At 41.4% G+C, this 23,849-nt stretch overlaps 1 protein-coding gene across 2 annotated transcripts in view; it reads right to left on the bottom strand.

Annotated features, from left to right (window-relative positions):
- Positions 1 to 1,403: 1,403 nt before the first annotated feature.
- Positions 1,404 to 23,849, bottom strand: part of AGK (acylglycerol kinase) — a 37,759-nt gene continuing 15,313 nt past the window's right edge. The window contains exons 5-15 of one of the 2 annotated variants that reach the window (XM_055807299.1): positions 23,170 to 23,262; positions 22,171 to 22,203; positions 20,096 to 20,190; positions 17,908 to 17,977; positions 16,217 to 16,296; positions 14,083 to 14,140; positions 11,567 to 11,714; positions 10,373 to 10,470; positions 8,074 to 8,144; positions 3,561 to 3,645; positions 1,404 to 1,878 (exon numbers count right to left, since the gene is read on the bottom strand). In XM_055807299.1, coding sequence (XP_055663274.1) covers positions 1,741 to 1,878; positions 3,561 to 3,645; positions 8,074 to 8,144; positions 10,373 to 10,470; positions 11,567 to 11,714; positions 14,083 to 14,140; positions 16,217 to 16,296; positions 17,908 to 17,977; positions 20,096 to 20,190; positions 22,171 to 22,203; positions 23,170 to 23,262 — 969 coding nt within the window. In that variant the 3' untranslated portion in view covers positions 1,404 to 1,740. Of the gene's footprint in view, positions 1,879 to 3,560; positions 3,646 to 8,069; positions 8,145 to 10,372; positions 10,471 to 11,566; positions 11,715 to 14,082; positions 14,141 to 16,216; positions 16,297 to 17,907; positions 17,978 to 20,095; positions 20,191 to 22,170; positions 22,204 to 23,169; positions 23,263 to 23,849 lie in introns of both variants that reach the window. The other variant, XR_008747683.1, reaches the window with a different exon arrangement.

Here is a 23,849-nt window from a genome sequence, read left to right as displayed (position 1 = left end):
AGCTTACCTTTTTGAAATGGCTGCTGCCTTGTGTTTCCTGCCACTTGAGAGGAAAAAAAAACCAAATAAACATTGCTGATCTTACTACAGAAGCATCAGCCTGAGGAAAAACTCAGCTAGTGAGAACTGACTCTGAATGAGCCAGTGGCTGCAGAGCAACGTTCCAGGTGTCTCTGTGGCAAGCAAAAAGAGCAGAGCACAGCCAACACGTTCCTTAGAGAGTGACCCAGGGGGCTGCTGGGCACTCTTAATTGCTGCAGATAAAAGAAAGACAACACAACACAGGCCCTAGCACCAGCATAACTATTAAAAAGAACTAGCAGCCTTCTGCTCCCTTAGATCTTAGCTAAGAAAGGGATGAGTGCTTGCCCCAGTAGCTTAGGTAATTAAGTTTCTCTACAGTATAGTCAAGGGAAGGGACAGCATTCAATTTGGTTCCAGCATCCTGCAGAAAACCAACCCTCCTTCTCCATCCAAAGCTTTTTTCCTTTTAGCAAGACTCCAGCAGAGGCTGCTGTTGCAGCAGCATGCAGCCAGGACACGGTCTTTAACAAAGCTGCTGGAAGTCAATTCACTAATGTCCTTATTTTGATTACAGCAAAGAATCAACAGATGAATTTACACTAGATCACAATGTAACAGGGACACTACGTACCAACAATAACATCAGAAAAATAAGGATTAATTTTTTTCTTCCAGTAAGCAAGGCAGAATCATGTGAACTCCTAAGTTATAATAAGGCAAGGTTATCTGTTGCCCTTCTAAGTCAGTAATATTTCCATCCAGCAATTAAAGCGAAACTATAAACAAAAGTTCAGAAAAGCAACAAAACTAATTACAGTACTGAGGCTCAAGGGGATGTAGGTTGCATAAGCAGTGGTGAGCGTTGTTTACATTAAAGAAGAGCAACCAGACACAATGAATAATACAAGTTATTTGGATGCTCTTATTTGTGTTACACTACTACAGGAATAAAAGGAATACTTACAGAAAAATACTTACTTGGCTTGTTAAAGAGTCTTTCCACATGTACTTCATACAGCTTTGGGTCAGTGATGCCATTTTCCAATTTGCGTCTGTGTAATATACCTAAACTTCATCAAAGGAATATATTTCTACTATTAACTGGAACTGTGCTGTTGTATCTGGCAAGATTAAAAAAAACCCATAAATATCCATATATATATATATATATGGGGAATTTTTAGACTTCCTCTGAAGCTTTGCATCACTGAACTTGTTTATTTGTAGGCAACCAACCACCTGTTTTTATGTGGCAATTCCAACATTTCATAGACTTCCTTAGCATTAGTCCCCCAAAATATTTTTTTCCCAAGATCCCAGGTTTTGTGATATTTATACATAGGTAGAGTAGATCTAAACTGTTAAAACGCAAGGACAAGTGTGCTTTCATTTCACTTTAATATACAATTGCATTAAAGCAGTAGCATCTGGCATACAGCACTCAGCCTGCAGTGCTGTAAATGGAACACTGATGACTTCTTTGGGGGAAAAAAAAAAAGACGCCATCAAGTTAACATGCATTTCTCAGAATTTTCATTTGCATTTTTAACCCCTTAGAGACTAACCAAATCAGCCACTTCCAACAGAAGTACCTTGTGCATAAAAATACCCAAATGGCTTATTAGTCTGGCAGGGTTAATCAAGTTAGTGAGGTCTCGTGTGCCTCGAAGAGACCCTGATAAGACTGGCAAACACCGGCCCCTTTGACATGAATTCTCATTGTACTGCTGCGTGAAGCATCTGCTCTCTCATTGTGGGATCACAGAAGAACCGGAGTTTCCGGGGTAATAGCTTCACCTCCACAGGCATAGCTTCATACTCCTCATTATCAATGCCGAAGGATCCCTCGGTGCCCTGTGTACAGATAACAGTGCTGATCAGGGCTAAACATCAAACATACTATTTCAGCAATGCTGTAATAATGATACCTGATTTTACAGTAGACTACAGTTGAATACTTAGCTGAGTCTGAACCAAGATGACCTCCTCTCTGTGCCTTCCAGCCCATGTGGTCTCAACACCACAGTGAGAGCTATCCTTCACTGCGTGTAATATACCAAGAGTCTGCTGCATAAGATGTTACCTCACTTAGTTGCTAATTGATGATAATCAAATGCCAGGGAGCTTTAATGGCCCACATTGTTTATACTGAAGGATTCCTTGCTATTGGAACTACAATTCCATGCACCTAGATCTTGGTCTGCCAGTGGTGACACAAGCTAATCTGCAGGAGTGCCTGTTAAATAAGTCCTAGTAAATCCGTGCTACAGACACCTTTTGGTATTGTTTTACTATATTGATCTGAAACGTGAGATGCAAAGTAATTCATGGTTCAGGAATTACTCAGCAGTAGAATGTTCTTAAGCATTTTCTTTAACTGATAAAGTCACCAATGATTAAAAACATTCATCAAAATGGCAGGTTGACTTTACCTAAAGAAATCTGGTGACTGCTTTGCATGCACTTGACTCAGGGTAGGGCTATGTTACATAGATGCTGCAAGTGAACCTGTATACCAGAACAGCACAGATTAGAGAAAATAGTATAGGTTCTGGAAGTTAAGAGGTACAGCAGTCCACCTGGATCAACATGCCCCGCTTCTCTCAAAGCTGGTGAGACTCATCTGAGCTGCATTCATCAGAGCTATGTCATGGAGTGAAACAGCACTGCTTTGTGCCATGCACACGTAACTCTGAAGATCTCAGCAGCAGCTGCAGTATGAACAGCTCATTTTATACCACAATCCTTACTTATGGCTCAGCTGTACATAGAATACTCTGGAGTGCTGGGCTTCTGGAATCAAGATATTGCCACGATACGAGTTTGATGCAAGTATTAGAATGCTGGCTAATCACGACATCGTAATTCATGATTTACTTGGTAACAACAGATTTTTTCACTTCTCGGCACATTCTGTTCTCCCTTAATACAGAATTATTTTGCTGAATGATAGATCATATCTTTGTAAAAACAAATAATCCTCCTCAACGCCGCAATAACAGCCTCCTCTTTCTAACAGGCAACAAAAGACTAATCTAAATTACATAGGCAGACACACAGATTTTGGCTTCTTTTTCAGCCTCATCTACTCAAAGTTTTGAGATACTTTCCTGTAGTGATCTAAGCCCCACTGCCTTGTCTCACCCTCCTTGGTCACCATAAAGCTTCTAATATTTATCTTCTTCTGTATAGCATAATCCCTTCTAGAGTAAAATGTACACATCTTCAATACTAAGGAGAAGGTGTGTACATGCAATACACCTAAGTAAGAGACCCTTTACACCCACCACCACTGTGTACATAAGAGGTCTGCCACTATTTACTGGCAGGATGAAGCTCCCTCTCTTGTTTACAGACCACTTAGGAAATTCCAGTATGCATCTCCTGGCCAGGGGCTTAGCGCTGCACGGAGCAACTGAGTGTCTCCCTGGCAGTGTAATCAACCTCCCAGATTTGGAGCAGGGATTTCTTAATATGCAGCATCAACTGGTACGAGGAAATAAAGTAATAGTTTTCAAGCTCCCTCAGCTTCTCACCTCTGGAAGTTGCAAGATGCATCTGCTGGCTTGGATGCACTGACTCCCTTCAGGGCACGTATGTGGATCACGCATTTTTTGACTTCTGTTCAAATCAAAAAAGAGGTAAGATAAGAAGATGTTTCTCTCGGAAACAGCTGTCTTTAGGGATGACATGTCATTGTGGGTTGGTAAATCACTTTGCATTCAGTAAACTTAGAGGTTATGTATATATACAAATATTTGTAGGTTTAAGTTTAAGTGTGAGAAAGTAAAAGACATTTCCTCTTCTGCTGCAGTCAATACATACGAGTATGCACTGACAGCCTCCAACCAGCTTCTGCTCTGAGGCGCACTGAACATATTTGAACATACAGTTTTGTATATTTGAACATACAGCACAGTTTTCCACTTCTCACTTACATGCTGAACAGCACAATTCCTGCAGTGACCACCACCTCCTCATATCCCATGCACCATCATAATTTACCAGCAATTTAAACAGCCCTAAGCCAAAAAAGCTGACAGAATTACATTGAACCACTGAATTACCATTAACAAACAAACAAATCCCCCCTCTTCTTACATCAACACCAGTCAGCACGATGTTTACCAGCTGCTTTTATACCACGCTTGTGAAGAAACTCCCAGAACATCATAGTTTTACCCACTCCAAATAATATATCCTTTTTTATCAATTACCCCCCCCCCCCTTCTGGTGCCTGTGAGATTGATTCTTACATACTGCACTTAGAGCAGTGCCACTTTCCTACTTCTGTGGATTGTCAAATGAGAGCACACAGAAGGCAGCTGTCTGTCCTAGAAAGCTGGTGGTACAAGTGCCACGTGGTCTTTTTCAAGACTTACATTTCTGTCCTGTCACTGGATCAACTGTTAAAGAATAACACATTGCAATTCCTTTTCCCAACATGTTCAGAGTAAGCATGAGGTCTTGGGTACAGTGACCTACCTCTGGCCTCCTGACTGGAAACACACACAACCTTTTGGCTGACCTTTGACAAAGGGTACACCACACCCCAAGCAGTAACCCCTCAGTTTGGGCCTCTCTCCAGACAGACAGCAACACACAAATAGCAAAAGGGGCAGCAGAGAGTTACAGCGTTAGTATATCACAGCTCTTAAGCATGGCAGAATTATCACAGATATTGCTCTGACAGTCAATGCCAGCTGTCCTCACCCTTTCTGTCTGTTCTGTAGATTGATATGAAAGAAGAGTGTATTTAAATATTGCCCAGGAAAAGAAATCACAAAAACATGTCTAAAGCTCCCCATACACCAAGCCCATACTTCTATGCCCTGAGGAATGCAAGCAACTCTTAAAATCACAGAAAATGTTTGAGAAAGAACATGAGAAGAGAGGGTTGAAACATGATAATCAAAGACAAAGGAAGAAAAGCTAAGATACCAAAAGGAAAGGGCAGGAAGGACAGAAGCAATACTAACTGTGGAAAGTTTGGTTTTAATCAAATATGTATATACTAAAAGATTAATGAGTGAATGTGAGGGAATTAAAACATCCTCCTGGCAATATATGTTATAAATCATTGATGGCATGCAATACTGTCAGTTTATACAGTTGTACAAACAAGCATCAAGATTCCCCACTTTAATTCCCCAGTTTAACCTGCTCAAAGTTTAACATAAAAAGTCCTAGATATTGCACTCTGGTGAGCAAGATTTTTTTGATACACAGAGGTGAATGAATCTCTATATAGGTGCAATTATGGGGTCGAGGTAAGCTCAAAAGAGACAAGACATGGAACTAAAGATCAGTCAAAGGAGAATGCTGGTAGAAGCAAACACACACATCTCCACTTGCAGTTGATTGCTTCTCTAGTGACCCAATATAAAAGGATCAGAAATCATTTCCACATTCATTCTTACTCAAAACAATACTGGAAAGTGAAACAGGAGGAGGACCAAAGCCAAACACCAACAGTTTAAATTATTTTATCCCACTCCATATGCTGAACCACAAAAACACAGGCAGAGAGAGAACCACAGCACCTACTGTAGATAAGACATAAATTTAATCTAGGTTTTTTTTTTTTCAAAAGTGGCCGATGTTAAATTATTCAGGGTAAGACTTTCTAACCAACCCCCCCACCCCCACCCCAGTCTTCTGCACTGTAGCTGGTAACTGTATTCATGCCCTGGAGTGACAGCTCTCCATACTTTCATACACAGAATCTAAGCTGGCTACCAGGATGTGCATTACCGGTGCTCCACTCCCCATCCTCATTCTCCCTCCCTCCAGCACTTCTTAGTAAGCACTGCAGTGTAGCCACCCGCTCTTCCCCCATCCTATCTTAAACATCAGCTCTACCCCTGCTGCAGATGCTCTTGTTCACACAAATCTGATCCACAGCCAGAGGGCACTTTTATACGCCTGAGAGGACCTACCCCTTTCTTTGAAATCCAACTACAGCTGCCCTACAGCACTGATGCACTCTCTGACAGCTCCCCCCCCTCCCCCCACCCCCCCCCCACCCCACCCCCCCCCGAGCCTGCATGGTCATTTCCCGCTGGATATGTGGTTTCCTCTGTGTGTCTGCGTGATCCATCAGTTCTGATCAGCTTGTGTCAGTGCCCTCTTCAATGTAAAAAACCCTTGGTATCTGCACTGGTAAGGTATTTTCCCTAAAAAACTTTTCAACCCCCCAAATTCTGGTGCAGTTTAGAACCATGCATTAAAAAAGAAGAAAAAAGAAAGAGCTTCTTTACGCATTTCCAAAGACAAACCCTGCTGGTGCTAAGCACTGGGAAGCCTCTGATAATGGGCTGAATTCAAACCTAGCTGGCAAAGGGCATTGTGCAGTGAAGACCTCCTCTGAACACCCTGAGTTTTGCCTTGCAAAAACAGGGTACATTTTTTTCTGTTCTGATTCCTCTCTGTAGGACTAACCAGTCCCTCCCACTGTTCCTCCACCCCATGCAGCCCTCTTTCTTTGTTACTTACAGACTTTTGGGCACTATTTAATCAAAAGAGCTTGTTTCTTTGAATTTTGCTTGAACAGCAGCTCAAAGCTTTCAGTACTGCCTCTAATTAGCTCTAGCCAGCAGGGCACGTTAACTCTCATCAGAGGCTTTTTCTGCATGACAGTGTAATTGCAGACAGAAAATGTGACATACTACTGTGTGAAACATGTCCAGTCCTCATGGGAGACATCCTTTACAGTGGGTGTACAATCAAATACCCCTCCCTTAAATCACACAAATTCATCTACAATTTTTCTGCTAGCAAAGTGTCCAAGAACCCAGTACAGCATCTCCTTTGTCTCCCTCCTTTAAGAGGTTAGATTCCTCTTGCTGCTAATGGGAAAATCTCCTCCTCCTCTCCTTCTGTGGCCTTCAAAGCAAAGATTTCAGTCCCAAGCAATCTATGGTCCACATGGCTCATGTAATTTAAAAGTAGTTGCAAGTGGTAACCTGACCTACCCGTGTATGCATAGGTCAGAAGATCCTATACCTACTGAGACTCGTAGACTGCCCAAATAAGGGGCTCGCTGCTGCTGTTAGATCATAAACAAGACATACATGCAGGAATTACTAGGGTGATGACAAGCAGGTAGAACTGCGTTGAAATCTTTCCATTGATTTCACTAGAGGGAGCCCTAAGACTAGAAAATAGTATTAGCAAATAAAAACGTCCCATGCACAAGAGCACTCTTGGATTTAGTAGGAAAATCTGGTGCTGCAATGTATTTGGTAGTTGGACTGCACAGAGAAGCTCGAAGAAGCAGCTCAGATTTGTGTCTGGTGAGAGCAGGAGGAACAAGTGCACTACAAGACAACATTCCAAGCGCAAAGGAAGCACATGTTCACTTCTTCTCTACATGCTGCTGCTTCATACCTGCAGCTTTCTTGCTCCGTGTACAAGCTGCACCAATACATTTGCTTAAAGTCCCTGTTTAAATTCACATCTTCCAGAAGTTCTTCCAGCTCAGATCTAATTACTCACAACAGTTACTGAGCCAAGCACTCTTCACTTAGAAGCAGGGCCTGCCTAATCAGTTCAAAAACTCCAGGTACCACTAGTACAGACATATCAGCTCTGTGACCTGCCTCTCAATCCACTGAGCAGCAAGGGCGGAAAGATTCTGGGGAAAAGTCTGTAGAGCTGTCTGTAACTCGGTTATGACAGTATCATCCAAGTAGCATTGATCAATAGCAATGGGGGAGAAGACAGAAGGTAAAGCAAACTCAAAATCTAGGAAGAACTCCAACTAGACAGCTCTGCCTAGTTTCCAGAATGAGAAAATTAGTAAGAATTTTAAAGAACAAAATCAGTAATTCCCTGATTTTTTAATATATATTATTAATAATTTATACATTATTAATATATATAATTAATAAAAAATAAATTAAAAACAATGAAGTATTACTGCCTGGTGTCCTTTCAGTCTCTGCTTCTAAATTTTGCAGCACAAGAACATAAAAAAAGCAGCATCTTTCCCAGCGTTCCAACTCATACAGAGATTCTGTCATCTTTTCGCAGCCCTCCAATACTCACCCTCTGCTTATAAACTGTCCTTTGCTGACAGTATCTGCTTCAATGCAAATATCCATGAAGTCTTCAGTGCGCTATGCAAAAAACAGATTCAGAAATCAAGCAGTTAACATTTCAAAATGCCACACCCACGATAATGCAATATGTTCACACAATGCCCAGCTCTTTGTCCAACAAAATGAGGCAGAAGATGCATTTCTGCATTTCATGCTTTTTTCCACTCTCGAGATTCGAATTATAAATTACAGATAGTAATTTCTCATTGATGACCGTTCAACAATAAACACCACGAGAAGTGAAATAACAACTCACACATTTGGCTTCTTGTTACATTTCACACACTTATTAAAGACAGTAATAGCAGATCACTTGGGTTTACTGCTGCACACAAAGATTTCTGATCAATGGGTCTTTCATGAATTTAAACGAGAGTACAATGATGCAACATTTGGCCACCAAATACACAGTAAAATAACTTAAACAATATAAAGCGAAAGTCAAAGTGTTCTTGATATCATTCCTTTAAACTCCTTACTTGGCTTTTTCTCTATTTACAGCCTGCCCTTAAACCAAGCATACAGCAAAGCTTTTGCTGGGAAAGCAACTTTGATTAAGATGCAATTCCTTTCTTTTCTTTTTTTTTTTTTAAACATTTCTGTCCTGGCAAAAGTCCTAGTGCAGATGCAATCAAAATGACAAAAGTAAAAATGAATGCATCTATTAGTATAACTTGTTTTATTTCTTTGCTGTATCTGCAGAGTTAGGCTTGGCACTGTCTGAGCTGCTCCTGTATGGCTTTATTGGCTTCTCTTCCATAGAGCAGCCTAAGCATGAATCTGAGGTGAGACAGAAAGACAGGAGTGGCTGACAGCACTAAGCAGATATGCCCTGGTATCGATTCAAGAGAGCTGTTGTTCAGTTTTGATAGCTACAAGGACAATGGCTTCAACAGTGGGAGTTAAAAGCAGTTATAAGGGGTCCGTATTTGTAGAAAAAAAGATGCAGTATCAAGATACCTCCAGATCTAGAAGCAAAAGCACAACTGCCCTAACATAAACTTGTCCATTTCTCTAGGCTATGCAAGACAACCTGAGAACCCTACATCACTTCTTTGTTCAATACCAGTATTAAAGCGCACCTTGAAGGCATAAAGGAGAAGAAAAACCACAAAGACATGGTCTGTGGCAATGAGATACTTTTTCAGTTCTTGGTAGGTCTGTTTTTACTTTACATCACTGACTCCAATCCAGATCAGTGACCAAAACTGTTCTGTTCAATGCCATCTAGAAACTACTAAAACCCCAAATACTAGCCTTCATCTAGCTTCTACCATTACTAGGACACTAATGGTCCAAATCATAAGCCAATGATGAAGAAGAAATTAAGATTTATGTGGCACATACTAAGGAGAAAACAGGTGTAAATTTTAAGACTAGATTTGCCTGAATTTTTTTCTTTGTCTGATCCTACAAAGACAACGTATCAATATAACACAAATTTTCAGGTTCTTAAAGACCCTGAATTCTTAACACGAAACATGTTGCAGTAAATTCAATACCTCCTGTTAATCTGGGTGTAGTGGCAGTGGTGTCCTGCAGGCTTGAGGAAGACATTAAGAGCGCTCACCGGTACAGGACCACTGTTAGCATTTTCCAGTAAAATTAAAGACTGGCATCTATCCAAATAGCTTTCACAGCAATAAAATTGCACCAAAACACAGACATAAGCTAAAGACAGGTTTTGAACCAGCAAATGAACAGCATGAGCATGCCAAGAAGGTTATGACAGGAACAGTTCCCTTGCTCTCTTGGTTCTACTTTTCCACAACCACCTGCATTTCCTGTCCTTCAACTCACTGTAGCCCCCGTTCTTTCTCTAGTCCCAGTTCTTTTTAGCTCTCTGCTCTGCAAGCTGAAAGAAAGAGAAAAAGCCACAATTCCAGACATTTATCAGCTGGTGCTGGAAGGAAGCTGAGCCTGAAACAGAATCACTCAGAATCCCACAGGTCAAGAAGGAAAGGGGCACCTGTTTTGATGCTTTGTTTTCTCCTGGGCAATCCTAAAACTTCTGTTTGGCTAGTGAAACCTTCTCACTGCATAAAATCCCACTGCATCCCAGTTTTACGTGGGTCTTCAGTGCTTTTGCACTGTCTCTGAAATTTGCCCATTTCTGGATTCAGTCATGGGCCCCTCCTTGCCCATGTAGTAGTAAGTTTTATTTATATAGACGCAAGGGAGTTTAGCAAGAAAGGAAAACTGTGTGGGCAGGCAGCATTTGGAATCCAGTTATACTACAGTCTTACTGTCAGATCAAGCTGCCTGTTGCGAGTTGCAATGGAAAGCTCAATGGTGGATAGCATCAATTCTTCCCAGTCTTTTGGGGTTACCTCCTCAGGGATTTCTGCAAATCAAGAAGAGAACATACCATTAAGTGGAATTTAATTACACAGATCATCTTTGCACTACTATGAAGCACAAAACGTCAATGCCAGCCACAAATATCACTCTGACCCATTGTGATCACTAGCTTTGTTTCCTTCAAAGATCAAAATCTTAAGAAAGGAAAAGAGAGTTTGGCAGTACTGAAGGGAAGAAAAAAAAATACCACCAGCACTCACACAGTAGCAGGAAAGACTATCAAGTACATTACATGGCAGCCCTGTGAGTCCTCACGGCCAAGGACTAACAGATCTCCTTGATTGATGTATTACAGGAACATTCAGAAAACATACGAAGCACTGCTACCAAAAAAACAGGAATCTAATCTTCAGGATGCTGTGGGAACACGTATTTTCTATAGGAGGAAACTCCACAGTCCAGTTCTCATATAGTTCGTGTTTCTGTCTAAATCACCTCTGCTAGCCAAGAAGGAATGAGAAGTGCTTTGCATAACACCAGACTGCGCAAAATACACGCTCCCCTTCCTTCTGGAGTCTGCCACATACACTGCCGAGCTAACAAGCCAACCTAAGAGAGGCTCACAGAGTACAGTGAAGAAAATTTATGGGACACAAAGAAATTTAATGTACTAAGAGAAACCTAAGGCTTCTGCATGGCCCAAGTTTTATCGTTCTATTTTAAGTAACATTTGTTGCTCTGTGTCAGCAGCTCCCCCCATCCTGCAAAACAAGGGCTGCTCCTCTCTCCCCAGCTCACTAAGAAGCCATTCTGCAGGAGGAAGATTTCAAGAAGCTCACCGGTAAGTGCCAAGTATCACCTGTGGAGGCTTCCATAGCAATGGCAAGCAACTGTGACCCCAGGGAATGCCCTGGATTCTTTACAAATGCACTTTTGTTTATAAGACCACAAACACTGGCAGGACTACACTGCTCCTCTTCTGGCCAATACCACGGTAACTATCTTGACAAAGTCACAGTTTTAATAGGTAAGTAATAACATAAAAATGAGAGAGCAGAGAAGTAAAGCAGAAAAACACTCCCCTCTGACCTATTAGAGGAGTAAAGCCTGCCTGTGAGTTTATGCCAAAACACACACACCTTTTGGAGGAGATGACCAGTATAACCGAAGTCGTCTGTAAAGCCTCACATACAAAGGAGGTCTGGAAGGTTTCTCCTCTGGCTCTTCTGGAGGTCTCTCGGTTGGACCCAGATACATGAGAGCAGCCTGATGCTTCTGAGGCCATTCCTTGGATTTACATGGAAAGGAAAGACAGAAGATAAAGGGCCTTTCGTTTAGCACCTACCTGTTTATTCTGTTTAGCTCTTTAGCCTATTTATTCTGTGCTCCCAAGTACTCCTGCAGAGCTACCCAGATCCCACCATCAGCTCGGCCTATTTCACGATTCTCCAGCCTCCAGATTCGTATGAGAGCGAACGCTTTTGCAGCTTGAAAAAGATTACCCACGGTTCCCAAGTCTATTAACCTACTCTTTCCCCCTACAGGAGTGAGGTATTTCCCCCTCTGCTTATAGAGGGGGATGTTTTCTTTGCTGTTGCTGTGTGGCAGGGTGATACAGCTGCTTCTGGCTGGAGGGAACAACCAAAACCAGCAAGGTCAACATTAATGTTTGAAAGCATAATTGGTTTCTGCATGGCACAAAGACAACCTCAAAGAGCAACTGCACAGCAGGGTCTAGTGCAAACAAAGACTACAGTGCTGCGTGCAGCCAAGGGGCACTAAAACCCAGCAGGCCTTTGTTCTCCAACAACTCAAACAATCAAGATCTGACCTTATAGTCAGCTGCTTATAGACAGCAATACAACAGGTCTTAAGGCAAGTCAGGTGAGCTTTATTAAGCATCTGAGGGGAAAAAAAGAAAAAAAAAAAGTAACACATTATTCTCAATGATATTTCAGATTTCAGTGCCAGAAACTGATGGGCTACAGAAGAACCTTAGCTCCTGAAATACTTTCAGAAGCTGACAAAGTTTATTTCCTTTCATTTTGTTTTAAAAGTAAGTTTTGAAATGCTCAAAATATTATTCCCTTCATAAGTCCTATATGATTGTTTTTTAAATGTATATACTAAAACAATCCAGCCAAGAGGCCACATGTACTAAATGCAATTATTTTTCTATGCACAAAACTTTAGAAGTAGTTTTAGGTCATATAGCACAGGTGGTTAAGCTAATTCACCTCACACCTCTGTGAGCAAGGAAAGACTCCGTTATCATACTTACATAATAAACAGGAAAAACAGAGGTTGTATCAGTAAGGGCAATACAAAAAATAAGTATTAATGATTAAAAGGAAAAGCAGTAATGCTGTGATTATTTAAGTCTGTATATTTTAGAAGAGATGATAACACTCATGACAATGCCCCTGCTAATATCAGAGGTGAGCTCTTCCCCCTTACACTGTTTACAGCTACAGGTCATCCTGCTTCAAAGGACAACTACAGCAAAACCGGAAAAGATCAAGTGCACAGTAGCAAAGACAAGCCAGGAAAAGATTAAGCTCAAAATGCTGGAGCCATTTCTTATAGAAATTAACAAAATGGTAACATAAGAGGCACATAAAGCAACAAATGCCACAATTAGGGGAGATGAGGCAGAAACTTCACTATCTTAATAGCAGAAAAAGTGGGCACTTCTCTTTAACTTTCAGCAGGTTAAACAGATCTTTTAAATGTACAATGAATAGCTCACCAGTGAAATCCACCATCACTGCCACTAATTGATGCTAAGGACTCAATAAAAGTGAGAAAGGGGCTAAAGGGGCTGGAGAGAAGTGAAGAACAGGTTTCTACCTAGAATGCCAGCATACAGAATAATAATCCTGGGGATGGAGGTGGGTGGCGTGGGGTGGGGTGAACCAAAATAAAATAAAATAAAATCTTTCACAGACACATTACAATTTAACTCCCTTTTACAGGAGCTTCCTATAAAGGAAGCTTTGGCACTATCACAGATGGCATGGCTGGACTGCACTATCTGACCCACCGTACCAGCTCCTGGATATTTCCACAGCCTTTCATGAGGCTACTTATGCATTCAGAGAACTAGAAAAGCATGTGAATGAAAATACCTCACCTTTCATGCAGGTCAAATTTTAATCTTTCCAGGATCAATTTTAAGCAACAGAGAAATTTAAGGTGAGATATAAGCTATTAATCTTCATGTGCAATTTACTACACACGGAAGGCTGATTATCAACGTGCATGAGCAGTCTAATTATAGACAATTCCGTCAGATGAGTAAATCAGAATGAAATGTTATATTAGAAAAACTGTTGAGAAAAGGTGACAGAGCACTTCGGTGTTTACCTTCATCATCACTACTGCTCTCCTTTCAAAGGTGGTTACTGGCTCCCCCTGGTGATCTTGCAGCAACAGATCCTCGCTAAAAAATTATTTTTTTAAAGTATTCCTCCTCCCTTCATCTCTTCGGAAGGTAAGTCTATCAACTGGTAGGTTTATTAACAAGTCGACCTTCACTCCAATTTTTTATTTTTACCAGAATCCTTCACAAAAACTTGCAGATAAATTATACAAAGCATAGTCAGCCTTTTCATTTCCCAACTACAAACCCACTTTGCTCACAATTACCCTTTACCTTAAATGTACTGAAGAAGTGAGCTGCTTTGGTCTTCAGAGGCCCAAGGTACCAGTACCTGAAAAAAGAACACAAACAGAACTTCTTAGATATCTTGGGCTTGATACTGGGAAAGGGAGAAATCTTGTATGAATTCAGACTTGTTTGCCACTGAAGTTAGTGCTCCCCTACAACCTTTAGCTCTGTGATACTGCAAGATCATTTCTACACATCACCAGCAGCTTAGCAGTGACATCCCTTTCCTGAGTTACAGAACACCAAAATGCAGTATATAATCTTCACTACAGGCAGCGTGACATCTCAGTAGCAGAAATTTACCTAGTTATGTGACACAACTGGGAATGATTTAAAAGTCTGTGGCCTAACAGTTGGTAGGATGCATCTCCACAATATGCAATAAAGGATGAGGTTGGAGGAAACAAACAAAAACCAACAGCTTCAATGACAAAAGAACAGAGCCAGCAAACATTCATTTGCCCCAAAGGATTCTCAGATCAAAATCAATGTTTTACAAAATAAAAATCCTGCCAGCCATACAGCACTGTATAGAATCTAAAGATGTGACTATATTTAGGCAGGCTTGGCACACATTTTTATCACTTCCACCAAAGGTGGTCAACAAAGCATACTAACCACCACCAGCTCAAAAGTACTGCAGATCTAAGTATATCATTAACTACTAAGGCATGCAACTGTCACACCACTCCCATCAAGCCATGAAATTGTCTGCAAAATTAATAAAATCTCAAAAAAATAATATAGCACAATGTCTCCACCAGGACAGTGCTTAGCAGAGGGACAATCAAGCCAAATTTCTGGAACTGTGGCTTAAGGCTTAAGTCTCTGTAGTAGGGGCCTTCTTTTCAGTGTAAGATCAGTTGTACTGGAGTACACCAAATGTTTATTTAGCCCAATAACCCATCTTTCATGGGGACAAAAAGTGGATAAAGTGGAGAAGTATAAAAACAGGACAAGCACACATGGTTCTTGTCCCAAGCGCACACTGAGCACCCATTCCTTTGTGGCTGAAGTGCTTTCCAAGCTAGACTCATTTTCTGTGCATTCAAAAACATTCATGGAAGAGAACCAGTTTTGAGGACGTTCATGCTGCCCCACGTACAAAAAGTGCCTCTGGCACTGAGTCCAAAAGGCTCTTAGGAAAGGGAACTGCTGCAGGAAGAGATGTTAAGGCTGACACTAGGCAAAAACTAGGGTATGAGCAGGAAGGCTAGTAAGAATGCTGAGGGAAGAGAATTGCAGTTCCTTAATCTTGGGGCTGCAATTAGCAGGTGGGCCTGCAACACAGCTACACCGGCACCTACACAAGCTACCAAGTATGTCCCTCGCTTCCCAAGGACAAACACTCTGACCATTTACCGCCTGTCCTCCATCCCACATCACTTCTCAAACCTACTCAAATATTTGCTTGACAGACTCCAGAGGTCTGCTACCTCTTGCTTTCTGACAAAGACAGCTCATTCACAAACCACATGGTATTTCCTTATAACTGTGCAGCAGAGGCATGTGCTACAATTCCTCCATAACAGTTTGAGAAGTGAAATGCTTTGGCCCTGCTGCTCCTTCACCAGATAATGCTAGTCATTTGATACACAGACAGTGAGAGGCATATTAAATGCCCATTTGGAGAAAGCCCAACAATTATTAGTTTAACATTCAGAGAACAGTCATCAGACAACACGGTCCATGCCATTTCTGGCAGGAACTGAAGGGCATTTCTACTGCATCTGATATCCCTTGTTGGAATTAAGTTACAGAGTCTGTGCGTGTCTTTTCATTGGCAGCTGATGAAAAACAATGGCCAATTACTTTACTTAGACTTTACTCAAGGGAGAGCTTTTCCCAGTGATACAATCTGAATAAAGTTCCAGAAGTGAGCACCACAAGGCAAGCAGAAAGTAAATACTTGAAAGAACAGGTCAGCACCAAGTTTTTATTTCAAATGACAAAAATGCTGAAACGCCTTACACTCTCATGTGTGTAATGTGAGACCTAACAAGAGTGGGTGCCTCTGCCCGTCAAACGCCTACACTCAGAAAAGACTTAAAGGGGATATGTAATTTCAGGCAACAGATGCTAAAAAAAGGTACACTTTCAAAAAACAGTATTCTCTTACTTGCTAACTTTAACTCCTGCATCTCTGTAAGATCCCCATCTTAAACCAGTCACCGCAAACACAGGCTGTTCCTTTTCCCCCTATAAAGAAAAATACACATTGTGAAATTACTTTCTCTTATCTTGCTCCCAACTTTGGTTTTTGCAGCTAGAAAAATAGCATTTCTATGTAAAACTTGATTTTTGATTAATCCCAAAAGTGAAACTTCACAGAAGAGGTATGCTAAATAGCTAACAGCAATAAAGCTAAGCAGAATTTAAGCATTACACATTCCATCTGCTCCCAGAAAGGAATATAAGAGGTGAAGTTTTGAAGAGATTGACTGAGTTTGACTGCACACCCAACAACAGCCATTTCATTTTGTGGATATTGTCAGCCAAAAGCAAGGAACTCTGAACAGTGACACTAGGTTCTCACTGCAGAAATGTACATTCTACAACATAACAGAAAAATAATATTTAAAAACACATGAGGTATAGTCAAAGGTTTTCCCATTTCACATTTTTCAGGTTGTAAAAGAAAGCTATTAACTCCACATTACACACGGATGCATTAAATCAGCTCAGACAGCTATTGTTATCTCTCACCGTTTCTACAGAAAGAGCAGTGTTACCAAGTTTTGTATTCATCAATACTTCCTGAGCCTCAAAAAAAGATAATTCAGGCATTCTAGTGTTTTCTCTGTTTTCACAGAACGGTTGGAAGGGAACTCTGGAGATCTAGTCCAACCCCCTGCTAAAGCAGGCTCACCCACAGCAGGTTGCACAGAGTCACATCCAGGCAGGTTTTGAATGTCTCCAGAGAAGGAGACCCCACAGCCTCTCTGGGCAGCCTCTTCCAGTGCTCTGTCATCCCCAAAGTAAAGAAGCTTTTCCTCATATTCAGATGGAAATTCCTGTGTCACAATTTGTGCCTGTTGCCCCTTGCCCTGTCACTGGGCACCACTGAAAAGAGCCTGGCCCCATCCTCCTGGCACTCGCCCTTAAGATATTAGTAGACACTGGTAGGATCTCCTCAGCCTTCTCCTCTCCAGGCTCCACAGGCCCAGCTCTCTCAGCCTTTCCCCACGAGGGAGATGCTCCAGTCCCCCAATTACCTTGGCAGCCCTCTGCTGGACCCTCCCCAGCAGTTCCTTGTCTCTCTTGAACTGGGGAGCCCAGCACTGGGCACAGCACTCCAGGTGCGGCCCCACCAGGGCAGAGCAGAGGGGCAGGATCACCTCCCTCACACCTGCTGGCCACGCTCCTCCTGATGAGCTGTTCCATCACCTTTCTAGGGACAGAGGTGAGGCTGACTGGCCTGTAGTTTCCTGGGTGCACCTTCTTGCCTTTTTTGAAGGCTGGAGTGACACTGGATTTCCTCCAGTCCTCAGGCACCTCTCCTCTACTCCATGAGCTTTCAAAGATGATGCTGAGTGGCTCAGCAATAACATCTGACAGCTCCCTCAGCACTTGGGGGTGCATGCTATCAGGGCCCATGGATTTGTGGGTGTCAGGTTTGCTTAAGTGATCTCTTAACATTTAGAATGATGTCATACCATACAGTGGAGACATGACTGCCACCAGAACTACTGATACCATAAACCAAAATTCATGACAGCGTTACACAGAGGAAAAGCAGTCCACATAAACAGAACACGAGAACAGGAAAGGTTTAGGAATGTTGGGTGCCAAAGAAGCAGATGCTTTTACCTTGATCTGCAAGACATCAAGTGGAACTGTCTCTCCCTTCAAAATGGCCAGTGTAGCATTAGTAATATGTCTGCAAAACAAACAGGAAAGAAGCAAAGGAAAACAAACAGGAAGGAAGGAAAACAGTAAATTTTAAAATGACATTGTTTTTCAGCACACTCCACTACGAGTCCAGGTGGGGCTTTTTTGCAGCAAACACAACAACCCCAGGGAAGGAACTCTGACAAGTGCTGCACTTCCTTGAAATCAGAAAGCAAACTCAGTGCCTGCAACATATGACAAAGCCTGCATCCTAACAAACAGCAAAAGACCTGAAAAGCAAAAGGAAGTTCTCAGCCTAAGCTTTTCAGAGATTCCTCTTTCTTCAGCTAATCTGGCAGATCGCACGTTAACTCTTACTTGCTGTTCTGGATACTTAACACACTAAGGACCCAAACCACATTTTTATTTTATTGTTGGCAAGTATAGCAACCTGGAAGAGAAGGTGATGGTCATGAGACTGGTCTTAATTAATTTGCCTGGGATTAAATTGCCTTGCTATGTTAATTTGTTTTGAAGTTTTTAATCAACATAAATCTACCAATCAACAGTGTTTATGTGTTTTCAGTCTCCACTAAGCTGTGGACAGTAGCTAAGGCACTTTCTCATTTCAAGCCATGAAGTGCAGCACTAAAGACTTTGTAACCAAACTGTTCAAGTTCATAAAGATGTCTATGTTCAGACTTCGAAGCATATATTTCATCAAAACCTCTTCCTTGTTTTAAAAATTGGGTAAAATCTAAATTCCCCACTGCATGTATTTCCAGTGTCTCAGCTAGACAGGTAAAAAAAAAAGGAAAACCAACACTAAATGCAATTTTCAGATCCAGCCCAGTATTCATGTGAATTGGCAGGAGAGATTGCCCTTGGCTCCATCAGGACTAGAATACTGAAACAGAGAAGGAAGCTGTTTTTCCCTCAGCCCTTCTTTTCTCCTAACTGTTATCTTTCTGTAAGATCTCTACAATTCCTACACTCCAAAGGTAATAATAGTGCTGATGGAACCAAAGCCCAAATATTTCTTTGTAAAATATCACTTCTGCACTTCTTAAACCAGGTTCTGTTACTGGTGTGGGTTGTTAAGCAATCTATTGACCAAATTCCTTTCAACTTCATCAATATGCTGCAGTCTCACCTGCACAGCTCCTTGGGACAAGAAGATCCTTCATTTCAAACAGCTTTTTTAGAACAAAAACATAAATTATTATTTTAATCTTAGCTGCTGATTACAGCCTTGTCCATCTTGCAGAGCTTCAAAGCACTCTGGTAGTTTTAATGAAGGATGTTATGCCAGTTGGCTCGTGGGTTTTATGTATGATGGATACCAGCAAGGGTTCCACAAAGAAGAATGTTAATGAGTTACTGGGAGAACCAGAGAGAAGAGATTTCAGGAGCAAGGAGAAATATATTCATTAGTATGGGAAGAGAGGAAGGGAAAAATTGAAAAGAAAAGAAGTGAGGGGAAGAGAAAGATTAGTTGACTAGCCTTTTTACCTTAGAGTGGACAAAACAATCTTAGAACCAACCAAAATGCAAGCAACAGATACTGCCAGACTGGATCACATCCAAGCTCCCAACAGGTAAGATTCAGGCTGTTGGAGAGTTGCCAGCATCAGTCTCATCACAGGGTTGGGCAAGATATCCTGCCAAAGTCAGTAATAAGACCCAACCTTCCCCATAAAGATATTCTTGTACACCTTACTTTGCAGGTGCTAACCAGTTTATATGCAGACTGGTTTCTAGAATTCTTAAGCTGGAGAAGGGATGGAAAGCGGACTTCTTTTTCTTTTATTTTGTCATATTGTTGCTGTATCCTTGTCATATCCTTTCTGACTATTCCCAAGAGGCTTGATCCTTTTAATCCCCCCCTTTGTTTTTTTAAACTCTGAGCATCACACAACCACACAGAAATTAGCCACAGAAATTGTTCTAATGTTCTAATAATACATACATGTCTTTCTTTTAATTTTTAGTCAGTTTTTGGAAGTCATTAGCTCAGGCAGGTCCAGATAATCACCAGGCTTTGCCCAGAGACTGCCAACTTCTATGTAACATAGAAGAAACAGAAAAGTATCAAGCTACAGAGAAGTGCTGCTCCTTGAAAACAAATGAAAAAAAAAAAGCCCCCTTTTGGAAACATAATACTTACTGGACTTGGTTCGTGCTCTCAGGGTAGAGCGTGTGGCTCAAAGTGGAAGTCTTTCCAAGAGGTATGAATCCTATAGGAATCTTACTGAAGGCAGCCTGGACACATGAGGAGAGTAAATTAACATCAGCTAAACGAAGCTTCCTGTGTGGAGATCACAGTTGTGTCTGATATCACCCCTCTGGTGCTAAGCAGCCAGGCACTTCCTTAAATGAGGCAGTAATACATAATGGCTCAGAACATGGCATCTAAATCTGTGAACTCACCACTGCTACCTGAGTACAAAGGAGCTCTCTGTAATCATTAGCAGCATTGCTACATGCAGGTTGGCAGCCACATCCTAACTAATGCACGGATTCTGTCAGCAATCTGCCATCTTTCTTAATACTGACGGTGACATCACAAGCTCTGAATCTCATTTACCACTGCAGGAATACCCCCCTGACAGAGTAACCTTGCATGGCAAAGAGATTTTCTCAGTTAAGGAAAGGAAATTAATTGATTCCTCTGGCACCCAAACCATGAAGCAGCAGAAGGTCTAATTTTTAGAAGTCATTGACCATGTTATTTTTCTGAACTACAGTTTAGCAAAAGGGCTTGTTGAAGGAGCAAGTTATTGCACCATACCTCATAATAAACTGTGTTTCTTGAAGCATGTCAGAAAATCAATGTAAACTACCATATATCACAATGCACCATCTCCCTCCTGGGCACTGCTGTTGTCAGCATCATGATACTGCAAATCTGCACTAAGTAATGCGCCTCTCACGTCATGCCCACCCGTTCTCCCTTGCTATCTCGTTGTCACCTGCAAGTCTCAACACATCTCAAACACCCTTCCCTCATTTTCTGTACAAGTCTTACAGTGACAGGCTGTTTGCAGCTCATGCAGTCACGCTCTGCTCCCCTGGCTGCCAGGAACAGCATTTCTGGAATACCTTGCACAGGCTCTTCTTATCCAGGCAACGGCAGTATGACATACCCAAGTAAAAAGGGAAGCAGAGGGGAGCAAGGGGGCTGAGCTGCAGATCTCTACTCCTAGAACAAAGTACTATGAAGGACAAGAAGAATTCCCCAGCCAAAGGCATACAGTGACACAGTGGCAATACTTCAATGCAGTATTCCACCCAAAACAGTGCCAAATGCAGAATTTTCTATGCCACTGCAAATTAATCCAAGCTACATCAAGATAATAAGTTAAAAAAAAATAAAGAAGAAAAACTAGCTAGTAAAGCCTCTAAAAAGAAAAAAAAATTTTCTCCCAGTATCTTTAGGTTAGAGAGGTCTCAGGAGCCAACTATAATAATATTAAATTTAAAAAACTAATGTCTCAGAATTGATATAGCCAGCGCCCCTTTAAAAATACTGGCTTCATTGCAGAGTTTCTCTTGTCACATTCAGACAAAAGCAACTGCCTAAACAGATAGAATTCTAGCTGCCAAGGATATCATCATAATCTTGTCTGGATCATTTAATTGAGTTTTTGCCAGCTCCGGCCAGAAGGTTTTGGGAACAATGATTCCCTCCTTTCTTCAATAATACTGTCCTCCCTCTTTAAAAAGAAAAATCTCTCTCATTTCCATTCAGAGTGATCCACCTTGAGAGGTTAACATTTGCTTTCTGCAGCCATCTGCATAGGTAGATATTCACCACTAGAAAAAATGGCAAAGCAATTGTCAAGCAATAGGAGCATGGCCATAACTGAATTCAGTTTCAAGCTTGTACAAATACAAGAAAAACATGTACTTTCGCCTGATGCGTCTGCCAAACAAAGCAGCATACACAGCTGGTCCATGGGTCTTTGAAAGTTGTGCATTTGGCTTCTCCACAATCCCTGCTCTGACGCTGGAAACTTCTCAAAGCCGTAGCTTGGGAGCCATTACACTCCCTGAGAAAGGGAATGAAGAACAATGGGCAGAATTGCAGGACAGTAGCATGCCTGACATTAGGCAGCAATCTGGCTTCAGATGAGTAAGCAACAAATCTGCAGAAGACACCTGAGGCCAAAAGATCACAGTGGATGCACAAGACACTTCCTCTAAGAAATACACAAAATTTTAAGAATGATACTTCCTTACCTCATCTGCTCTGCGGAGAAGCCCAGTTATGACCTGAAAAATGTAGGAAATTCTCAGCTCTGATAATTTTGTTTTTCAGTTACAGTAGAAAGCTACAAAATTCATACCCATATTTACTCTGAAAAAGATTTAAGGAGCAGCTACTCTTACGGAAGCTGCTACAGTTGCTTAGATGGGAAAGGAGGTGTGTTCAGTGTGCAAACATGGTGGATTTGGCAGGGTTATAAGCGTGCATGAGTATGTTCTGGCACCACCACCAGTGCCAGTGTAAATGTTCTAACACTGAATAATGCTCTGCATAACGCAAAAATAGCACTGGTCAGTGTGCAATTAACAATAAAACCAATTCTAAGACCAGCAGAAACTTACAGATGTATTCTGACTGCTTTCTCTTAAGGTCACTGTATTTCATTTAGCCATTGCCTTATGAAGCCAGCAGTTAGCATTCCAGGAAATGCTTTAATAAAATACAGTCTTCCTTGAAAAATGGAGTAGCCCCCAGGTCTGCTGGTAGTTTGCTCCTGTCATTAATCATCTTGACAACAGGCATTTATTAAATACATACCATGCTTTGTTATCACTCCCACATAACTTTTAAATTATTTGATTCCCATTTAGCAAAATATGCATTCCTCTTGGGGAGTACAGATAGGAATGAACTTTGAAAATTAAACCATTACAGCCACATTACACAGAAACGAAAAAATTTAGAATCATGTCTCACCACATAGTTTTCTCATTCTAGAATAAAATTCTGGAATATAGCTATGTCACATGCTCCTGCACACCCCCCCCCCCCCCCCATCACTTTTAGAGTAATAACAACTAGCACAGTCTTCTTGTCCCCAGAAGATTACAACATTGACTAAAGCCACAGATACTAAAATGGACAAATCTCTAGTAAAAGTTGTTGTGATGTTCCTACATCACACAGTCTCAAAACTTGTCACTCAGCCTGACTCTGATTCTCAACAAACCAGGGCAAAGCTCCAGCAGTACCTCTTGTACTGTGCCATCTCCTCCTGCAATAATGATCAGATCTGTGTTTTCCATTAATTCCAGCAGCTTTTTTGCTTGTCCCTCATAATCAGTCTGAAGAAACAGAAATCGAAACATGAGAATTCAAGTGACCGCTTCTAGAATTTCTCTTTTATAGAAAAAAAAATCACCTACCCACTGGCTTAACAGTCATTCTCATATAAGCATGCAGTACTGTATATCACTTACATTCACTGAAATTTCTTCAACTTATGAAACAAGTCTGCTGCCTAATACAGTGAGTGCAAGCAAACACACACACAAAGGCTAAATGAAACATCAGAGTTAATCTCATTCAACAGATCTAGAATATTGCAGCAATAATCATATTTCTAGGTGGTTTTACATTGAAACAAAACCAGAAGGAAACCATGCTCTTGCAGAAAAAGTCCCAAGATGTTTAGCAGCCAAAGTACTCAAGAGTGTCTCCTGAAACATAGCATCAGCTACAAAAAAGGCTAATGTTCAACAGCAAGCTGTTCATAATGGGTTTAGCAATAGAGAGTACGCTGACTTTAGTCTGAACTATCAAGACCGTTTTCAGCAAAACAAATGTCTTTTACAGAGACATCTCAGCCTTGGCTACTGAGCCAGCCCTGGGCTGAAGCTACAAAGCATCAGGTTTTAGTCTTGCGAAGTAA

Source organism: Falco peregrinus, chromosome 6 (genome assembly GCF_023634155.1).
Source record: "Falco peregrinus isolate bFalPer1 chromosome 6, bFalPer1.pri, whole genome shotgun sequence".
NCBI classification, from domain to species: domain Eukaryota; kingdom Metazoa; phylum Chordata; class Aves; order Falconiformes; family Falconidae; genus Falco; species Falco peregrinus.
Note: the sequence above shows the minus strand (reverse complement) of the source record. Positions and strands in the feature narration are given on the sequence as shown.